Source organism: Phoenix dactylifera, chromosome 9, assembly GCF_009389715.1.
Source record: "Phoenix dactylifera cultivar Barhee BC4 chromosome 9, palm_55x_up_171113_PBpolish2nd_filt_p, whole genome shotgun sequence".
Classification (NCBI taxonomy): Eukaryota; Viridiplantae; Streptophyta; class Magnoliopsida; order Arecales; family Arecaceae; genus Phoenix; species Phoenix dactylifera.
In genome coordinates, this window is record NC_052400.1 from 18,966,688 (window position 1) to 18,986,267 (window position 19,580).

At 42.1% G+C, this 19,580-nt stretch overlaps 1 protein-coding gene, 1 long non-coding RNA gene and 1 other non-coding gene across 3 annotated transcripts; 1 reads left to right on the plus strand and 2 right to left on the minus strand.

The window, feature by feature from the left end:
* Positions 1-235: 235 nt before the first annotated feature.
* Positions 236-9,949, minus strand: LOC103697083 (14-3-3-like protein D). The gene is made up of 7 exons (XM_008779198.3): positions 9,660-9,949; positions 9,255-9,561; positions 9,092-9,179; positions 4,968-5,077; positions 4,726-4,874; positions 700-755; positions 236-565 (listed from the first exon to the last, which is right to left on the minus strand). Exons 1-7 carry the CDS (start codon positions 9,730-9,732, stop codon positions 563-565), a joined length of 786 nt encoding a protein of 261 aa, XP_008777420.1. The 5' UTR covers positions 9,733-9,949; the 3' UTR covers positions 236-562.
* On the plus strand, positions 8,129-8,201 carry TRNAT-UGU. Its single transcript has one exon. It is a non-coding gene; the product is annotated as a tRNA-Thr (tRNA).
* A 5,957-nt stretch (positions 9,950-15,906) lies between the features above and the next one.
* Positions 15,907-16,908, minus strand: LOC120112056. Its single transcript, XR_005513562.1, has 2 exons — positions 16,840-16,908; positions 15,907-16,557 (listed from the first exon to the last, which is right to left on the minus strand). It is a non-coding gene; the product is annotated as an uncharacterized LOC120112056 (long non-coding RNA).
* Between the last annotated feature and the right edge of the window lie 2,672 nt (positions 16,909-19,580).

The window sequence follows — 19,580 nt, forward strand, 5'->3', positions numbered from 1 at the left end:
TTCCAAGATGCTTTGGGCAACCATCGTTGCAAAATTCTAAAATTTTAAACGGAATTCATCCTGATCCCCAAATTTATCTGATAATCTTTCATCCACCTTTAAGTTTCTAATGAATACCGTATAGGTCACTGTCAATTTTCTAATCCAGAACTAATCAGCAAATCATCAGTGCACCCTGTAAGAATTTATCTGACTAATTACTCAACTTCAAGCTAATACAGCCCTAAACATAGTATATAACATGATGAAACTCGTCGGAGCCATGCCCCGTAAATTTAGCTTTCACAACGGAAAAAAAAAAAACTTTAAAAAGTAGTCAGACCTTAAATATCAATCTATAGTTCAGACGATGACACCAATGAGAAAGGATGTGCAAATGCAACTGACAATTTCCAAACAAATCCCAAACAGGATATCAGTACAAAAGTCAAGCTAAAATCAACTAAAAGGCGTAAGAATGAAAGCTGGATACTTTCTTCAGTAACTAGGAAATAACAGACACTGACACTAAATAGAAGCGTCGTCATCCTTGCATCCGGGCAGGGCTCCTGAGTGGTCTGAGTCACTGAAAAAAATTGTTGCCTAGAAATCAGAATGGTAACCATGCGTAATTTAAACTAGTTCAGGCAACAGTTCATAGTATTAGTCCCTTAAATCACAAAAATATTTTGAAAATTTAGAAAGAGATGTTAAAACCACCTGTGCGTCCTCGGCTGCACCAGCCTTCCCGGTGCCCTCCTCCCTCGTATCTTCTACTGTAGTCCGAGAATGACAACACTCATCATGGCAAAGATCATTATAAAAAATTCCAAATAATAATAAATGTACTAGCTTAAACTGAATTTCCAGATTCAAAGATCCTAGAAAATGTCAAAAAATTATCAGGCTCAAATTCCAGATATGAAAGGAACTACAGAACCTTGCATTTTGAAACAAATAATTTAGATCCATTTGCTCATCCAAAGGAAGGAAAAAAAAAAAACAAGAAAGAAAGAAAACTCACTACAGCTAATCTAGAGCCTTTCCTATTGCTTCTTTACTAACCAGCTCCATGCATGCTGCAAGAAGGGGTAGGAGTGGAAATGCTCCACATAAGCTGTGTGATTTTGTGTTTTACCCTAGACTGCTTTTGTGATGTATACAGGTGGAAACATGGTAGGCTCCTATACTAGTAAGTATGAAATGAAATGGAGAAGTCAAAATCAGCATACTCCCATGAAGACTAACATAATTGTGTCAGATAAGGAACACCACAGGAACAACTTTTTGACAAGCTTTGAACAAAAGCTCAGAAAGGGAACACATCACAACAATGAGATGGCTAAATTATAAACATGGAAAATAGTAAACTTTCTACAATGACAACGGTGATTGCCACTAAAAGTTGCATTCTGCAATTAAAAAACTATGTAGTCACTGCTAGGTAAAGATTGCCAATCTCTCAACCAAAAAGAAGCACATGTACATGACAATCCACCTACACAAAGGAATATACTCCCTGACAACAGTGTGACAAACAATGTTTTAAAACCAGACCGAACGCAAGCTGTCCGGCGCCCGGGTTGACCGATCCAACCTTGATGTCAGCAAGACATCATTATGACATCATAATTACTTTTTAAAAAATTCTTTTATTTTGTTTGAAATAGATTCCGATCCACTTCATCTAGCCCTCAATTCTCGAAGCTCTTTGCCAAAATCTCTGATACCTTTCACTCTAATCGCCTTGAAGACACCTCAGACTACAGAATTCATTCATCTCCTCTGCTCTCCTCTCCTCCGAGGGTGTGAAGAAATCCCCTTTTCTCGCACCGATACTGCACGCTGATCTTTCAAAAAAAAAAGGAAAAAACCCTCGGACTCAGCTGCATCATCAGGATGCAGAACTTGGTCTGTCCCATCGCCACAGCCACCTCCACCCTAGCCCGCATCCCATCCCTCCAACGCTTCTCTTCTTCCTCCTCTTCCCCTCCTTCGCTGCCTTCAGTGGACTCCAATGGTGGCAGCAATGGTGAGAACGAAGACTCCTCCCTACTCTCCACCCTATTCCTCTTTATTCAGCAAACATCAAGGAGCGGCTGAAGTCCCCACCGGATCCCCACCGACCCTCCTCCGCCACCTCCCCTCTCCTCTCCCAAACCTGCCCCCGTTGCCTCCCTTGAGGAGATCCGCAAGCACCTTGCTGGATTCCGGCTCCTATCCTGATGGAGGCCAGAAAGGAGGGAAAGGGAGCTCCAGCCTTGTCTTCACCTGCGTCCACCACCTCCGTTGTCGTCGATCGTCGAAGAAAAGACAATCAGGGAGGGAGGCTGCTGAAGACTAGAAAATAGAGGGAAGAACCAAAGAAGAAAAACATAGAGGGTGATAAGGATTCATTCCGAAGAACCGAAAAAGAAGTTTGAGTTAAAAAAGGATCAAACCGAACCAAACCAGCCGGTCTAACTGATTCGTTCAGTTCTTCTATGTTTGACCAAGTTTTGACCAGCTTCAAAAAATTGTTTGAACTAGACCGAACAGATGACTAGGTCCCAGTTCAACCGGTCGGACCGGCTGGTCTGGTCCTGTTTTAAAAATATTGGTTACAAATACAAAATCTTTAGGAAAGATATATGTGATGATAATAGACAATGTAAGGAAAGTACCACATTTGATGTAGAATAGTCGATGGAAGAGGACATATTAGGGTTTAGAAAAGGGATGAAACTTATAGATTACTAGAATTTCAAGATAAGACCTGAGTTTTCAATAAAATGGAATTAGAAAGAGTATTTTTGAAGAAAATAGACAATGGTTGACTATAATCTAACAGTGGGTTTTTAGGATTTTAGGGTCTGAATGTCAGAGTTTTATGCAATAGAATAGCCGAAATGAAGAGTTTGCTGGTATTTTTGGGAAAAAAATCAGATTGATAGAACTAAAAGAAAAAACCTATGGGAAATGAAACTCACGAGAAAAATCAATAAGAGAGAAGAACAAAAGAGAAGGGAGCAAAACCAGGTAAAGAAGAATAGAGAATAACAGAATAAAACAAAACAAAAGTTGAAAATAAAAGGAAGGGAAACGATAATACTAGAATCACTCAGAGTTTGAAAGCGTCACACCTCTGCTGCAAGATCACACACTCACATCGTTTATTAATCAATCTATCACACTCCATTGCATAAAACTCTTAAGACCCAAATTTATAAGGAAAAGAAACCCTAACAACTTTTGAAATCCAAAAACTACCCTCCATATGGCATGATCGCCATTCAAGATTATTGTAGCATGAACAGTGCCATAACCAGAAATCGTGTTTGCTGAAGTAATCAGCCTTATCAAGTCATCAAATAAAAACTAAGATCTTTTAAGCTCTGCCCTTGATTTATGGAAAATACAGCAAACTGACAACTAAGATTAAACCTAGAGATTCTTAAGTCTTCTAGCCCTCTTAGATCTTCATCAGCCTCATACTCAATTCAAAAATACAGGCCTGTATTTAAGGTGATGACTGACCCAAAGGTGGTTCATTGGGTTCTGGTATGGCAAAGACAGGTCCAAGATGCCTCATAATTTAAAAAGAAAAATAAAGATGCATTATTATATTTATTTACTAATTTTCAATTCATGAAGCCACTTGTTCTGATTTCTTTTTCTATTTCTACGACCAGGAAAACAGCCAACCAAATAGTTGCTGCAGCTTTGAGACTCAAAACTGAATCTACACCATTGGCTAGCATCATATCCGGCCTAGTGAATAAATTTATGTGCCCAAAATAGAATTGATGAAAAATACAGGCAGCATTCAAAAAAAAAAAAATCATTGCCACCATGAACTGAACAAAACTATATGTATTCAACCCAAAAGAGAAAGGTTTTGGTCAATTAAACTTCAAAACAAGGTCTGCCGTACCGGTACCGGTAGGTGTACCGGTCACCTGCCGGACTGGTACGGTTCGGTTCGTTCCGAAACCGGTCCGGTACGAACCGGTAACCATTTTTTTATCTTACGGTTTTTGCGTCTGCGCGCGGGCGGGGGAGTCGCCCGCGCAGCGCTTCACAGCGCGGGGAATCGCGTCCCACGCACAAGCGGAGAATCGCCTCCCACGCACGGGCCCGCGGGATAAATGCCACTCTGTGGCATTAATAAGCCTGCACGGTGTTTCACAGCGTGAGGAACCGCGCTCGCGCGCGATTCCCCAATGCGCGGAACCGCGCAGGGCGGGGAAAACACGAGCCCGCGCGCGGCCCCGCGTCTGCACGGGGTGCTCTGCCCAAGCGCGTGGTCGAAAGGGCCGCGCGCGCTTTCCAAAAAAAAGTACCGATGCGAACCGGCCGGTACACGACCGGTGCGAGATCAATCCGAAAACAGCTGAAACTGGTTTCCACGCTGCCCGCATACCAGTTCCAGACCGGACCAATTCGTACCGGGCAGACCATGCTTCAAAATCTAAAAAAAGATCACCAAAATCCCGAGCAACATGTTGATATCCAACTATGACACTAAATTTGAAAATGTGTCCAAATAACTTCCAAAAAAAGTATATCTAGGATAATAAAGGAAGATAGGTATGCTTGAAGGTTATGCGGAGTTTTGTCTGTCCTGAGATGTCGCAGCAAGATGCTACCATAACCATAATGTCCAGCAACAAGCTAGGATACTAAAATAAAGTTATGTCTTCGTTGTACTCATCGAAAAACTAAGAACCTGCAGGCACCACAGTCCCTGCACAAAATTGCTATTACCTCCATCCTCTGGAATGTCAGAGGTCCACAAGGTGAGATTATCCCGCAAGAGTTGCATAATCAATGTGCTATCTTTGTAAGATTCCTCACTCAGCGTATCAAGCTCAGAGATGGCCTCATCAAAAGCTTGCTTGGCAAGGTGGCAGGCCCTGGAATGCTTGTTGAACTAACATCAATCTGCAGTACTAATAGGATATAAAAAACATGCAGAATAATTTAACTTCTGGTTATATAACCCATACCTTTCAGGTGAATTCATAATCTCATAATAAAAGACGGAGAAGTTCAATGCCAAACCCAGACGAATTGGGTGTGTGGGAGACAGATCTGCCTCAGCTGTACTGGTAGCCGTCTGTACAAATTAAGAATCAGCAGACAAATGGATTCTACTTTCTCATGAAATTATTGTAATACAAAGCAAAGGACGGCACCCATTTATAGAGCAAACACAAGACATATTAACTAGAAAATTAAAGATATAGAACTGGACTTACCAAACAGGGCGCAAATTTAAGCATGGTGATAACAAATTTAATCAACTAGGACTACTCCATAGTTATTTGCTATTAAAAATCCAGAAAGGCATAACACATAAAAAACTCGAAAAACAAAACAGCAGGAAGCACTTATGATGAACCCAATTTGGGTTCAGTTAAGACAACTGCAATAGCTTTATGAAAAGCTGCAGTCCTTTTGGATGCTGGTCACCATATAAAGCAGAGACAACAGTGGACAGGTGCCGCATCACTGCCCTCCAGAGAATTTTTGTTCAATACATGCATAACAGAAACTTTAGCAGATCACGTACTGTTGTAGCCCTGATATAAGGTAACTGAAGGTAACTGAGATATTTATCAGTTGCGGGAAAACCGCATCATAATCTTGTGTTCATGACAACCATTGTTCAGTATCAAATGTTTTAAAATGAGCTAAAACATGGCAAAAGGTAACCTTTTTTGCATGTAAATATTGACTGCCAAGGTATCAGTTTCTAAAACAGGGTGAGCGCAGGGTGTCACCGAGGTTTGCTGCGGAGCTTGCTCGTGTTCAGGCTTCTGAGATTGTACCCACCACCTCTTCAGATAGACCTTTGATAGCTCGGGACACCTGGGGCCCCCCCTGCTTCGGCAGCCCACTAGATGGTGTTTTTCACCTGGGAGCCCCCACCCCCGAGTTTCCTCAAGGTTAATTTTGGCGGGTCGGTGTTGGACGGCGGCATGCGGGGTGGTGCAGGCTTTATTATACGAGGCCCGCACTCCAGGGTAGTTGCAGCAGGTGGCTGCCAGCTGTTCGACACGTCGGTTCCGGAGGCAGAGCTTCGAGCAGCCTGGGCGGGCGTGCGCCATGCGAGGATGATCCTGCGGGCCAGGTCGATCATTTTGGAGGGCGACTCCGCCACGGTCATCGGATGGATTCGGAGGGGGGCGACGGGTGATGGTACAGACCACCCCTTGATCCGCAACATAGGGAGTATGATGAGAGGTGAGAGAGCCTTTCAGGCTCAGCATGTATTTAGAGAAGCTAATGGGGCAGCCGACTGGGTGGCGGCCCATGCGGCCCATCACTCAGGGTACACCCTTTGGTCGGGGGAGGAGGAGCTGCCACATGCGCTCCGCGAGTTGCTATATTTTGATTTTCTTGGATGTATTCGTACACGTATTGTATGAAATACCCGCTTTCAGCAAAAAAAAAAAAAAAAAAACACTTACTAACCATAAATGATTATTTGTCCCAATATCATATTGGCATTCGTTGAGTTCTTGTTTAGTGCCATCATGAATATTCCTCCTTCCATCTAGTATTACATTGTCAAAATTTAGCTCTTTGAAGAGATTTTCTTCAGGAACTCAATTTTTAACAGACTTACAATAGCGCCATATATAGAGAAATACAAATCGATAAACAGACAATCGTATTTTTTAAAAAAAAAAATCCCCAAGGAAACCAATACACAATGGAGGCTCTTTTAACAATAATCGTACCCAAATTAGAGAGCATATACAAGGAAAAAGAATCTTGTTTCCTTGTCCAAAAAGAGCAAATATTAACCAATTGAATTTTATACAACTTGGTTTTGAAGTGCCCAAGTACTTTTTAAAAAATCATGGGAAAACATAATCAAGAATATTTCAAATTCTATATACTGGCTCATGTTTTTCAAAATGATCTAGTCAATAATGTTGAGCAGTATATCAAAGAAATATAGAGAAGATATTCAGATTATATCTTGTGATGTTCTTGTTTAGGACCCTAGTCCATAATGGCACACATAATCCCTATGAAAATATAAGTAACGGAGGTTGGACCTAGATGATAAAAAAACCCCTTGTCAGGTCAGAGTCAACAAGGTGAAACATGGAAATAGGATTGGTTAAGAAATCACGGTGGTCATTCTACTATACAATAAATAACAACTCACTAAGATTATAATTTCATAAGATAAATAGCAAGAAGACAATAATAAAGCACAACTCTTTTATACTTAAATGGCTTTAATTCTAAGTTACTACTTAAGTACAAAAGTCTTGGATTCAGTGTCACTATAAAGAACTAATGGCATTACAAGCTCAACCTAAATTTTAATAAGGGAACTCCAATTCTTGTGAACCATATGAGTTTAGCAACCTGAATGAACTAAGTAAACTAAAGACTCCTTAGAATAATCTCTTATTGATATTCCAACAGTTACATAAGTATAATTTTTAAGATTTTAAAAGTTTCAGAGGGCTCTTTCTCTTCTCACCATAAATCAAATAATTCAATACATCTAGTTTTAAACTAGTTCTCATGAATGGTACACTTAACATAAAAGAAATCAAGAACTTTCACATTCAAAAGTATTTCACTGTTACTAACTCAATTCCAGTGCCTTTGTAATTATCTCACTCCCATGCAAAAATTCAATGGCAATAAAACCAATGGATGGTGACTAAAAGTTATATCAACAATCAGAAAAAATATTCATCCTGTACATGAACACTACTTGATGCAATATAAAATAATAATACTTTCTTACACCAATGGAAGACATCTTATGAAGTAATTTGATCTATTATTCAGTATTCACAACTTTAATGCCTCTCCAACATTCTACCAACTAGAAATTTGGGGATAATAGTCAAATTACTGTCTTTCAGAGAGGTATCAAACCACCTCCCATTAAACTTATCAAATGCGACCAAGATATTTGTGTTTCATGTTAGTACTTACATCATTTCTAGACAACCTTTCCACCCAAAGCCCCACTTAATAATGACAATTTAACAACAGTTTATTACTAAATAACTCTACTTAAAACTACATTGTCTAATCAATAGCTAAAAGCTAAGCTAAGATCCAATAGTTTTCTGAATTCCTATACACTATTTCTATTTGTTATACTATTTCTATTTTTGTTATCTGAGCCCGCTTAGCTTAGAGGTTAGAGCATCGCATTTGTAATGCGATGGTCATTGGTTCAATTCCAATAGCATACTTTTTTTTGCCTATCGATTTTTCCATGATTGGTAATCCCTCTTTTTCTCAAAATGTTGGATCACCTATCTATTATGTTGTGGTAACTTGTAACTATGAATAAAAACTAGATTGGAGTGATAATATCCCTATAGAACAAATTATACAATGAAGCCTCTTTTTCTATATGTTAATAAAATTCATTTCATTCTACTTCGTAATGCTACAATGAATATAGTTCAGTCTTCATTTAAGATTAATCCTGTAAAATGAAATTGCAATAAAATAAAAAAAAGGAGTCTTTATGTCTCATTATCGAGGACCTCATTTCAAAAAAATATAGGGCTAGGGGTTTTTTTACCAGCACTTACTAGTAAAAGGCCTAAATCTGGAAGTGATCTTAAAACCCAATTTCAAAAATCTAAGATCCTTGGAGGGGCAAACTGGGCCAGACCTAACCTTTGTTTTTTTTTAACACAAAGTGGCTTTAGGACTCAAACCAGTGTCATTCCACTTGTCAGCGCAATCCCTTAACCTTGAACCAAGCAATGGCCCCTACTATATAACTCTACTCACAATTCAATTTGCATCTCTTTCTTCCCTTTTAAGAAGTGCCTCCTTTACTTTAAAAGTTGTAGATGTGCTTGGTTGAAGTAATGGTACGCTTATTTCTCCAAATTCGTGACAAATTGCAACTTTATTGGGTGGCATAAGGCATAAGCTAAGGAGAAGAGAGAGGCCACTACTACCAGAAGTAGTCAATACAGGTTCGAATTAATCATATCATGAAGATGCCGAGTCATCATACTCTAAAAGTAGGAAAACAGAATGAAAAAGGAAAAAGAAGAAAAAATATTAATGATCTACAATTAATATCTAAAATATCAAACTTGAGAAAATTAAAATCTTTAACCTGATAGGCCTTAAGAGATTGTTCTGCAGCCTCTCTCCTCTCACTGCCAGTCTTGAACTCTGCCAAGTAACGATAGTAATCTCCTTTCCTGCAAGAAAAGCAAAAAGCAAGAGCTCAACACCGCGACCAGAATCCCAGAAAAAAGTTCTCAGATCTAACTCACATCTTGTAGTAAAACACGGAGGACTCCCCGGCAGTGGACGACGGGATGAGATGCTCGTCCATCACGGTCATAATGTCGCTGCAGATGTTGGAGAGCTCCGACTCCACCTTCTGGCGGTACTCCCGGATCCTCTTCACGTGCTGCTCGTTCCCCCTCGTCTCCTCCTTCTGCTCGATCGAGGAGAGGATCCTCCAAGACGCCCTCCTCGCCCCAATCACGTTCTTGTACCCCACGGAGAGCAGGTTCCTCTCCTCCACGGTCAGCTCCACGTCGAGCTTCGCCACGTTCTTCATCGATTCCACCATCTCTGCACCAAAGAAAATCCACAAAACCCTTATCCCTAGCCCGATTGGAGCATCGAAACCCTAGGGTTTCGGGATCTAGGGAACGAAGACGAAACCCTACCGTCGTAGCGCTCCGCTTGCTCGGCGAGTTTGGCGACGTAGACGTAGTTTTCACGCTCCCTCTGCGATGCCATCGGAGATCCGATCCGATTTCCCTTCTCTTGCTCTCCCTCTTCTATCGCCTCCTCGGCCTCGCCTTCCCCTTCTATTGTCTTCCGTTACGCTTCAGCAGCTCGACCGCAAAAGCGGAAGAAAGCGCGGAGACGAAGGGGTGGGGCCGAGCGGAGGAAAGAAAGGAGCGAGAAAAATTTTATTTACCATTATTTATCGGATATGACAGCTGCGGCGAGATTTTGAGAGGTCATGTGATAAGCATTGCCGACCGTAGGATCCGAGACTGGCAGAAAAGATACGGTGCGGAGCCAAGCTGGAAAAAATATTTTTGTCTCTCTTCGAAGGCTAAAAATAAAACCTGCGCGGAGGGGGTGCATTCGACGAGGCCATAATGAAATGGGAAAAATAACAGCCGGTCCATCTTAGATCAGATTCTAATTTTATTCTCTGTCGACCGGTTTTGTAACAACCGGTCCAGCATTATGCCAATATTTAACCAACTTTATTTTTGAGAAGAAAATACTCCTCCATCTTCTACTCTTCTACTCTCTCTCTTCCCCTATTTCCACCCTATATCCGACCCTCTAACCCACTGACAATCCATTCTTTATTTTTCCACTATTAATTCATTCTCCTCACCGGAAGAAAAAACCCTTCCACTCTTTCCGTAATCCCTAGTTTCCCACCCCAATTTTGCGAGTTCAACTCTGTTTTCCCTTCGTTGTCTGACTAAGAATTGGGACTCTACGGCATTCCATCGACGGTGGTTCTACAAGCCTTACCTAACACTCCCGACTTTATCTGACTCGGTGGTAGCCGAAGCTTCGCTCGACATTACTTCCCAAACCGTCCCTCAATCATCTCCAATGCCTTTCAATAGGTTTGTCAACCGTTGCAGCATAATTTCTCCAATTTTTTATCAAACACCAAATTGTTAAATAGTATTCTAGGGCATTTGTTTTTAAATTATGAGAATTGTTAGGATTTGAGAAATTAATAGATAGAAAGGTTGAGATAGCATATTTGACATATTTGTCAAGTAAAATCATGAATATCCTTCATTGATAGCTATTCAGTGCTATTTTTGTTCTTTGTTATAGTTTTTAAGATCATTTATTAACGCAAGTTGTTTTATTTAATTATGTATTTCAAATTTTGAGTTGATATTATTGAAAATTATTATTTGAATATATCTGTGATGCAGACATCTTAGATGGCTTCAATTCAGAGTAGAGGCAAAGCACCTTCTGTTGGTCCGAATAATATGTTCAATAAAAGGTACTACTTCAGCCACTTTGTCCATTTTGCCGTCATCCTTGTTCAGTCTGTCTCAGGAGCAGAAGAAAAAGGTAACTGGCACTCCGTTTGGACATATGCTAGCTCTTTCATTTATCAAGTAGAATAGGCATGTCTTAGACACATTGCTCTCCTTCTGGGATGATGTGGAGAAGGATTTTTGGTTTGGTAAGGTTATAGTGCCTTTTTTATATGGAGCAATTTTGCTCTCATCCTTGGTTTGAGTGCCACGGGCGATGAGGTCGAACTGCATAGGGAGGGTTACGTCTGACCTCATCACCCTTTTTTTTGAGGGTGACCACCAAAAGGTTAATAGATATACAATAAAAAAATAGATTACAATTTCTTGTTAGAAAGAGCGGGCGACAAGATGTAGAGAATTTCACTAAATTATGAGTTTTATATCTTTTTGTGACTATCCTCTTCCCAACCATACACTACTATATTTTTAGAGCATTATGTTCATATCTTAATGACCTTTTAGCTTTATCTAGTTGGGGTCTTGCCCTTTTTTTTTTTCTTCGCCAACAGATACCTAGTCTAGTCGAGAATAGAGACAAGGAACATCACCGGCAAAAAATCTGCTATATAATTAGTCTAGCATGTTTAATTAATTATATAATTAGTTCAAGAGAAACACTTGTTTAATTTGATGAATGTCCTTGTTTTCCTTCATGATATTTGGCTATTGCCCACAGCCCCCGGCCCAAACCTAATGCATAAGTCAGAGACCCAACCACATCTACAAGGAGTTTGTGTGATGCATAGCTCATGGACAATGTTTGTTTTAACAATCACACGTTTGAGTCCAAAAGTCCAATTGTAAGCTAGTAATGCATGGCCATAGATTAGCTCCGCACCGAGCTATTCTTGAAATCATCGTAATAACCATTGCAGAAGTTGATATACTAACTAGCAATTTGTAACAGTCATTCTAAGCCATGAAGTTAACCATACTCACAAGCTCAATTTAAAATATACGGAAGTAGACAACACGAACAATTCAACACATTCTTAGAAGTCCTTGCGTAATTTAAAATGAAAAAAATATTAAAAAAGCATAAAGGAGGGACAAGAACAACATGCAGCAAAGCTGTTTTTCTTTGAAATCACCTTTTGTCCTTCATGCCATTCCTTTACAAAGACATGTACAATTTGCCAACCATAATAATTCTCCATTACTTAAGAAAAAGGAAGGAAAAGTCACTAATAAACCAAAGAAAAAATAAAATCCGCCAATACACAAGCACAAGTCCTCGGAAGAATGCCACCGGCTGGCTGTGCACTCATTCAGTAGTTCCCGGATTACCATCATTTACGACGCTGTTGCTCCTCTCGTATTTCTTCCAGCACTGATGCTTCCAACACTGGCACTGCGACTGGGACTGTGACCTCCTCAAGCTCACCACCCTCCCCGCTCCCCCCTCCTCCCCTTCCCCTCCTCTCCTCGCCAAACTCCCGACCGGCGAAAGCATCCCCACCACCTTCCCACCAACGCCGCCGCCGCCACCCAACCCCACCTCCTTGTTCCTCAGCCACAACTCCTTCAACTTCCGCCTCACATCACACCCACTCTCCTCATGGGCCCCATCGCAGAACCCACACCTCCCCTGATCCCCTGCCCCACCACCCCCACTACTCGCTGTCTCGTTCCTCCTCCTCGTCGCCCTCGCGCTCTCTGCCTGCTCCCAGTTCAACGCCAATTCCACAGCCTCCGCCAACGTCGCCGGCCGCTGCGGTACAATCCAGTCCTGGTGCTCCTCTCTCAACCCGTCGATAAATATCCCCTTCAGTAGCCCGTCGGGAATCCCGTGGTCCGGCCACCGCTTCAGAATCCGCTGCAGTCTCAAATGGTAGGCGTTCACGCCCTCGCCGGTCCGCTGCCGGATCGTCATCAACTCGGACCGGGCCCGGTCCGCGAAGTCCGGCCGGCGGTAGGCCCGGAGGAAGGCGGACCGGATCTCCTCCCATGGCATGGACGCGTGGGGCTCGACGGCGAGCTCGTACCAGAGGGCGGCGTCGCCGTCGAGGGTGACGGGGAAGATACGGACCACGGTGTCGACTGTGGTGGCGTTGTTGGCCCGGCAGACCCGGTCGAACCGGGCGAGGTGGGCTGCGGGACACTCGCCCGGCTCGCCGCGGAAGATGGGGAGGGGAGCGACGCTGACGTAGGTGGGAGGGACGGCGGGAGAGATGGCGGAGGCTTGGGAGGAAGAGGAAGGGGAGGGGTAGAAGGAGGGGGAGTAGGACCCGACGTCCGAGTCGGCGACTGGTTTGCCGGCGTAGGAGGCGATGTTGGACTCGTCGTTGGGTTCGTCGGAATAGGGCGGGGAGTATTGGTCTTCGGGGTCTTCGGGGGTGGATGTGGTTAGCGAGGGGGACGGGGGAATCCAGCGGCGGTGCTTCCGCCGGTAGACCGGCGGCACCGACGACTCGGAGGGTTCCGGGGACAACCTCATCGCTGAGCGAAAGAGGGAGAGATTTGGTAACGGTTTAGCGATACGGGAACGCGAGGAGGGGACGGTTTTACGAAGAGAACGAGACAAGTCGCGTCGTTTCGCTGCGGACGAAACGATTCTTTGACGGCGTCCTTTGATTGGATCATACCGTCAGATTTTGATCGAGCGGTGAATGTTTCAACTAACTCGACTAAGTTCTGTATCTCAACTCTTTTGTGGGCTTCGGTCTGGCGATCAGCCTACGGAGAATTGGGCCAAGACCAGAAAGCTCGCATGAGAGATTCGAAACAGTACATGAACCAGCTTTGCATGGCGAAGTGGCTTAGCCTGCGTTAAATGGTGTCCAGATTACATCAGTTGTGAATAATTCTGCCACATAGATACCCGTGCTCGTTTTGTATTGAACTACAAGTTAACCGACTCATTTTTTTTTCATATTGTAATACTTGTTCAATGAGAACTCTATAATCTTTTCATATTATACCTGTTTTATCACAATACTTGGAAGTGTTTTTTGATAATCAGGATGCTATTGTTATTCAAAGAAATATTGATTTAGGATTTTTAGCAACACATGCATGCATACATATGTACATGTGTATATGTATGTATATATGTATATATGTGTGTATGTGTGTATGTGCATGTATTTGTATATCTGTAAGGACAAATCAAAATAGACAATTTGATTAAAATTAGACCAAATTTACTCAAATCACTGATGTACACAATTCAAACCATCAGTCAAATTATTTCTTTGCCCTAGACCACTCTGTTACAAAAGATTTATTCAGATTAAAATTAAATTATTTTAGTCCTACTCTATCTAAATGATATGTTTCATGTTCCTTCCGTTGATTTGCCCTGGGGAATGTTGAAACTAACGTTGAATACTTTAGCTCTGTGAGCACATCCTTAGTGCACTGACTATAAACTAACATGAAAATTGATAGGTAATGTTAAAAAACTGGCGCCTATTTAGGAGGCGAAGAGCCACGTGATTGGCTGAGAAATCCCTTTGGAGCAAAAGTTTTGGTTCATTAGTCTTGATGCAGCAGGGTTAAATGCTCTAGTTAACATTTAGCATTGCTTCCCCTCAAAAAACATTTAGGATTTGAATTCTTAATACTACCGGGGCGTTTGGCATGGGATGATCATCCCAAATTGAAGGATAATATGGATAGAGGTGATGAGATCACTGTGTTTAGTTGTACAACGCTGATCTTAGATAGCAGCAATCCTAAATCATTCCCATCGCTCACATCACTGCCCAACCCAATAATAAGGTATCTGATCTTGAGATCGAGAATTCAAGATCATTCTAGAACAGTAATCTTGGGCTGAAAGTTGAGAACATAAACACTCCTCAATCTAGCAGAAAAATTGGTATATCAATACCGTTAATATATTATATCTATATGATATATATGATATGATATTATATTAATATTATATATATTATATTCATGACATATTATATTATAATATATTATGAATCATATTATTATTCAATAATAATTTTAAATTATAGTATAAGTATATTATTATACTTTATCTTTATATAATGAAAGTATTAAATATATTAATTCTATTTACCTTATTTTTCTAATCAAAATAATTATTAGTATTAAAAATAATATATTATATGTATAAATAAAATTCTAGTTCAACCATTCGGGTCACCAAATGTCACCTATATATCCAAATTCATGAAATGCTAAACCAATAGAATCATCACATGTTCAAAGTTCTCTGCCTCATAACCTTTGCTAAACTCTTGCCTAAAAGTTTTGTCTTTTTATTTTAATCCGAGACATTATGTAATCCTGGACCGGCTGGGTCGGAGAGCCGGTGAATCGACCGCTGGTTGATCCGATTTCTTGTTGGGACTGGAATTGCGGTGGACCTGGTAAAAATTCACCATGCCATTCGGTTCGGCGGTTCTGAATCAGGAGCACTTCGGTCGTTTGATAAAATAAAAAATTAGGGGAAAAAAACCCCCTGACCCCTAATCAGACCCCTCACTCCCCCGATCCCCCTTGCCTATTCTGTTTACTCTCTCGGACAGTCCCTCCCACTCCGTCTTCTCTCTCCGGCGGCTGGCGACGACAATCGGCGGCGGACGATGGTGGAGGCGACGCCGGCGGTCAATTTCTCTCCATGCCGGAGTCAAGTCTCTCTCCTTCTCTTGTCCCTCCTCCCCCTCCGTTCCTCTCTCTCTCTTTGCCCGCCCCATCCACACCATTGATTGGTTGACCCGACCCGGCCAAATCCGGGTCGATCGCCAATTCAGTTTTCATAACCATTCTTGCATTTTAAGTGGTGTAACATGAGGCAGATAATAACCAATGAACGGCATGGAAAGAGAGCTGAACGGGAGATACAAAGGTCAAAATAAATAATATTAACAGTAATACTAATAAATCAAACAAACATATATATATATATATATCCTTTCATTCATGCACTGCATATGTACAACTCAACCAAAAAATTTTCTTACATACGAAATAATTCCGAATCACCAGCCAGTGATCAGATTATCTAACTATTCATTTTCATCATATTAAAAACATGGTGATCCCTTCTATGAAAATATAGAACCCCCCAAAACTCACTTCTCTACGTACACCCTTTACTACGGAAACCCAAAAACCAAAAAGACTAGGCAAACGGCCCAGTCCTCCAGCTAATTACAGTATTTATAGGTACACATTTTTTTTCACAATATATCTTCACATAATGGAGCAGGCGTTTGGGTTCTCATCACTGAAAAGAGACCGGGCCCTGTCGTCGACGATGTGAGAGTAGGTCGGCATCTGGTAGTAGCCATGCATGTCGGAATCGCTATACCCATGCTTATAGTAGTTGTAGGAGTGTGGGGCGGCGTTGAAGATTAGGTGGTGGGCTGGGGTGGGGTGGAGCCGGTGGTAGTACTACTGGGTGTAGTTTTGGTACTCCACGTTGTAGAAATAGGGCCACATCACCGCCCGTCTTCCTCACCGCCTTCAGCACCTTCTTCTGGGCCACATACCTGGCCTGTGACCGTCACCTTTTGCTGCACCATGTCAATGTCCCCATCATCCACTCCTGTAACACGTTCAAGAAACAATATTGATGAGGTCCATGACCCATGACCATTTGAAACACTGCTCAAGATTTGTTACAACTATCATATCAACAGTCTCTTACGTAGGGCCATAACTCTAACTAGATTTTCTAACTATGTTGTCTGTTTGTGCAGTTATGCTGTAAATAAGAAGAGAAACGTAGAAATGAGGAAAATTTTTTGTTTATTTTACATAGGAAAAATGAAGAGAGTTTCTTAATCTCTCCCTAACATCAGAAGCTTGGTTTGCTTATTTTGTATACCTTCTAACTTAAGAAGGGTCTTCCTTACTTTGCTCTCGCATCCGGAGCAGTCCATGTGCACACACATCTCCACAATCTGTACACCCACCAAAATATATATAGCTCATCAGAACACTGTCATGGCTGTGGATCCAGCCATGGTCTCCACATGCATTTACTTATGATAAGAAACTAATAATGAGAAGAGGGTAAGAAAAAGAGCAGCAGGGGCTTACCGTCATGGTGGCTGCTGCTTCTCTTTGTTTTTTTCTTTTCTCTTCCCTTTTTTTTGCCTCTGAGGGCTTTCTATCCGCTTCTCACAAGAAGAAAGCTACCTACTCTCAGTTGGGAACGCTAGGCTTGCTTGAATGATTTGCAAGCCCTTGCGCTCCCGCGGTTATATAGAGGGAGAGAGAGAATATAGATGGGCAATGAAATGTTTATGCCTTTAGGGCTCGTTTGGTTCGCGGGAAAAGAAGGGGGGAAAGTGTGGTCAACGGGAAAGTAATGAGATGCCTCTTGTTTGGTTGGAGTTTTCAAAGGAGAGAGGAGGGAAAGTTGTATTCCCATGGGAATGTGATTCCCACATTTCATAAGAAAGTCTTTCCCATGAGAAACATGGGAAAGTTACTTTCCCATGAGGCGGGAATCACTCCATTTTTACTTTTTCCCAAAAAGTCCCTTCAGCATTAAAGAAGCATTAAAGAGGCATTAAAAACCTAATTTTTATTAAGGGCATTAAAAACCTAACTTTCCTAGGAAAGTGGATGACCAACCAAACATAAGCACCTTGGAAATTTGTCACTTTTCCATGGTCAACCAAACATGCCAAAAGTACTTTCCTAGGCATCCTCTTCCTAGGAATTTATTTCCCAGGAATCATATTCCTAGGAAGGAAAATGCTTCCCGCGAACCAAACGAGCCCTTAGTGGTGGAAAGATGGGGGAGTATAAACTATTAAATCATAGAAGATACCGCGTTAGGATTTTGACTCAAAAGTCGGTCAATGAAATAATGAACAAAAGAGCAATCGACCGACCCGACGTTATCTTCCATTAAGATGTCTTTCCCCGCTTTTCCAAGAAAGCAACCTTCCAACCAATGATTGGCTGATTCCTTGGTCTTAAGCCGGTCGTTTCTTTCCTTTTAGTTGCAAGGAAGGTCCGTGTGCCAAACCACGCAACAGCAGTACAGTGCACAGGAATGCAGCAGGAAGTTGGGAGTCGAGCACCAAATGGCGAAGTCCACGAACACAAATGTGACACGCAGTCAAAAAAACGTGAATGGTGTTGCGTGGTCATATATGGCCCGAATCTATTGGGTGGATTTATATATTTGATGTCTAGAGACGCGTAAACAGACAGCGCATAAAAAGGCACGTCGTTGGGTGGAGGGTCTCCAAGGACCGTGGCGGTCGTAGCGGATCCTGTCCCGGCATTTGTTCGTGGTGAATTGCCGGAACTAATCCCGGCGTTGCTTCGCTTCGAAGAAAGGGTTCTGGGGGAGAGCCGCCAGCAGCTGACGTGTCACGTTGCACGTGCAACGTGGCGGCGTCCTATTCGGAAGACGGGTGCTAGAGAATCTAGAGTCAGCGCCGACCTGCGTGGCGGGTTTTGCCCGGAGAGGTAGTGCGGATGGTTGGGTGTTACATCGTCGTACGACGTGGTTCGATGAGTACGAATATATCTTTATTATATTCTTCCGCATATGTTTGCACGTGTCAGAGTCCCTGCAGTGTCGCTATCACGCTTTTTTTTTTTTTTTTTTTTTTTTTTGGGTAAAACAATAGAAGGGGGGAGGGACCAACCTACCCGCGAAGCATCCCCGCTGGACTCTTCTTCCATCAGAAAATGTTCGATACAGGTTACAGGTTTCGCGTGTCTTCCTCGACTCGTGAGCTCACTCCACCAGGCTCATCGCCTTCACGTGTAGGTACGTCATTCCAGCGCTACCTTGGTACAAGTGGAAGGAAAGCATATCCGCCAACGAGTCAACCGTGCATGAGGCATCCGGTCCTCTAATTTAATCGACGCCTGCGTGTTTCGAACCCAGGCAACTCGAATTGAATTATCACCCCCTTACCACCATGCTACTACCTTGGTGGCGCTATCACGCTTTCTCGTAGACGAGAAAGCGTCTATCTCCTGTGCTTATTTATTTATTTATTTATTTATCTGCAATCCTAAACTTTATCCTTTAATGAAACATTTCTATGGAGGATTAGGATGGAAAAAATGCAATTTTCTAGAGGCGTCAATGGAAGAGTCTGTAGTCTTCCATAAAGTAGGGCGTATGGGATTGCAACCACAAAATGGATGGTGAATGGGAGTAGGGTGTATTGGATCATAAGAACCGGCTGGTCGCAATGTTTTCTGGATCGGTACAAGACAGATGGATGTGCGATCATATTATGGGTAGTGGTGTGAAATTTTTTAAATGTTTTTGGTGAATCATGATGACTCATTACTTGTGAATTTTGGTGAGATATAATCTTAAGCAGTTCCCAGATTAAAGAGTAGCTTCAATATTGCATGCAGGTGTTTTGAACGAAGCTCACTCAAGGAGCCCATGTAACTGAACACATTGATATGTTTTTACAGCAGCTGCTTACTGTTTATGCTCTCACTAAACCAGCAACGAATAGATTATCAATGAGAGTCATGAGATAGAGAGAAACCCATATAAGTAATTCTACCATATGAGATTCCTGAGTCGACAAGATCGCATGGAATAAAACATTGAAATTTAGACCACCTAACCCA

What these genes read in the sequence shown, in the direction of transcription:
- LOC103697083 (XM_008779198.3), bottom strand. Translation starts at nt 9,732, where the DNA reads ATGGCATCGCAGAGGGAGCGTGAAAACTACGTCTACGTCGCCAAACTC. An exon ending in AATCTCTTAAGGCCTATCAG is followed by an intron (nt 5,078 to 9,091) that starts GTTAAAGATTTT and finishes TAATTTGTACAG; the next exon opens with ACGGCTACCAGTACAGCTGA. An exon ending in ATTATGAATTCACCTGAAAG is followed by an intron (nt 4,875 to 4,967) that starts GTATGGGTTATA and finishes CAAGCATTCCAG; the next exon opens with GGCCTGCCACCTTGCCAAGC.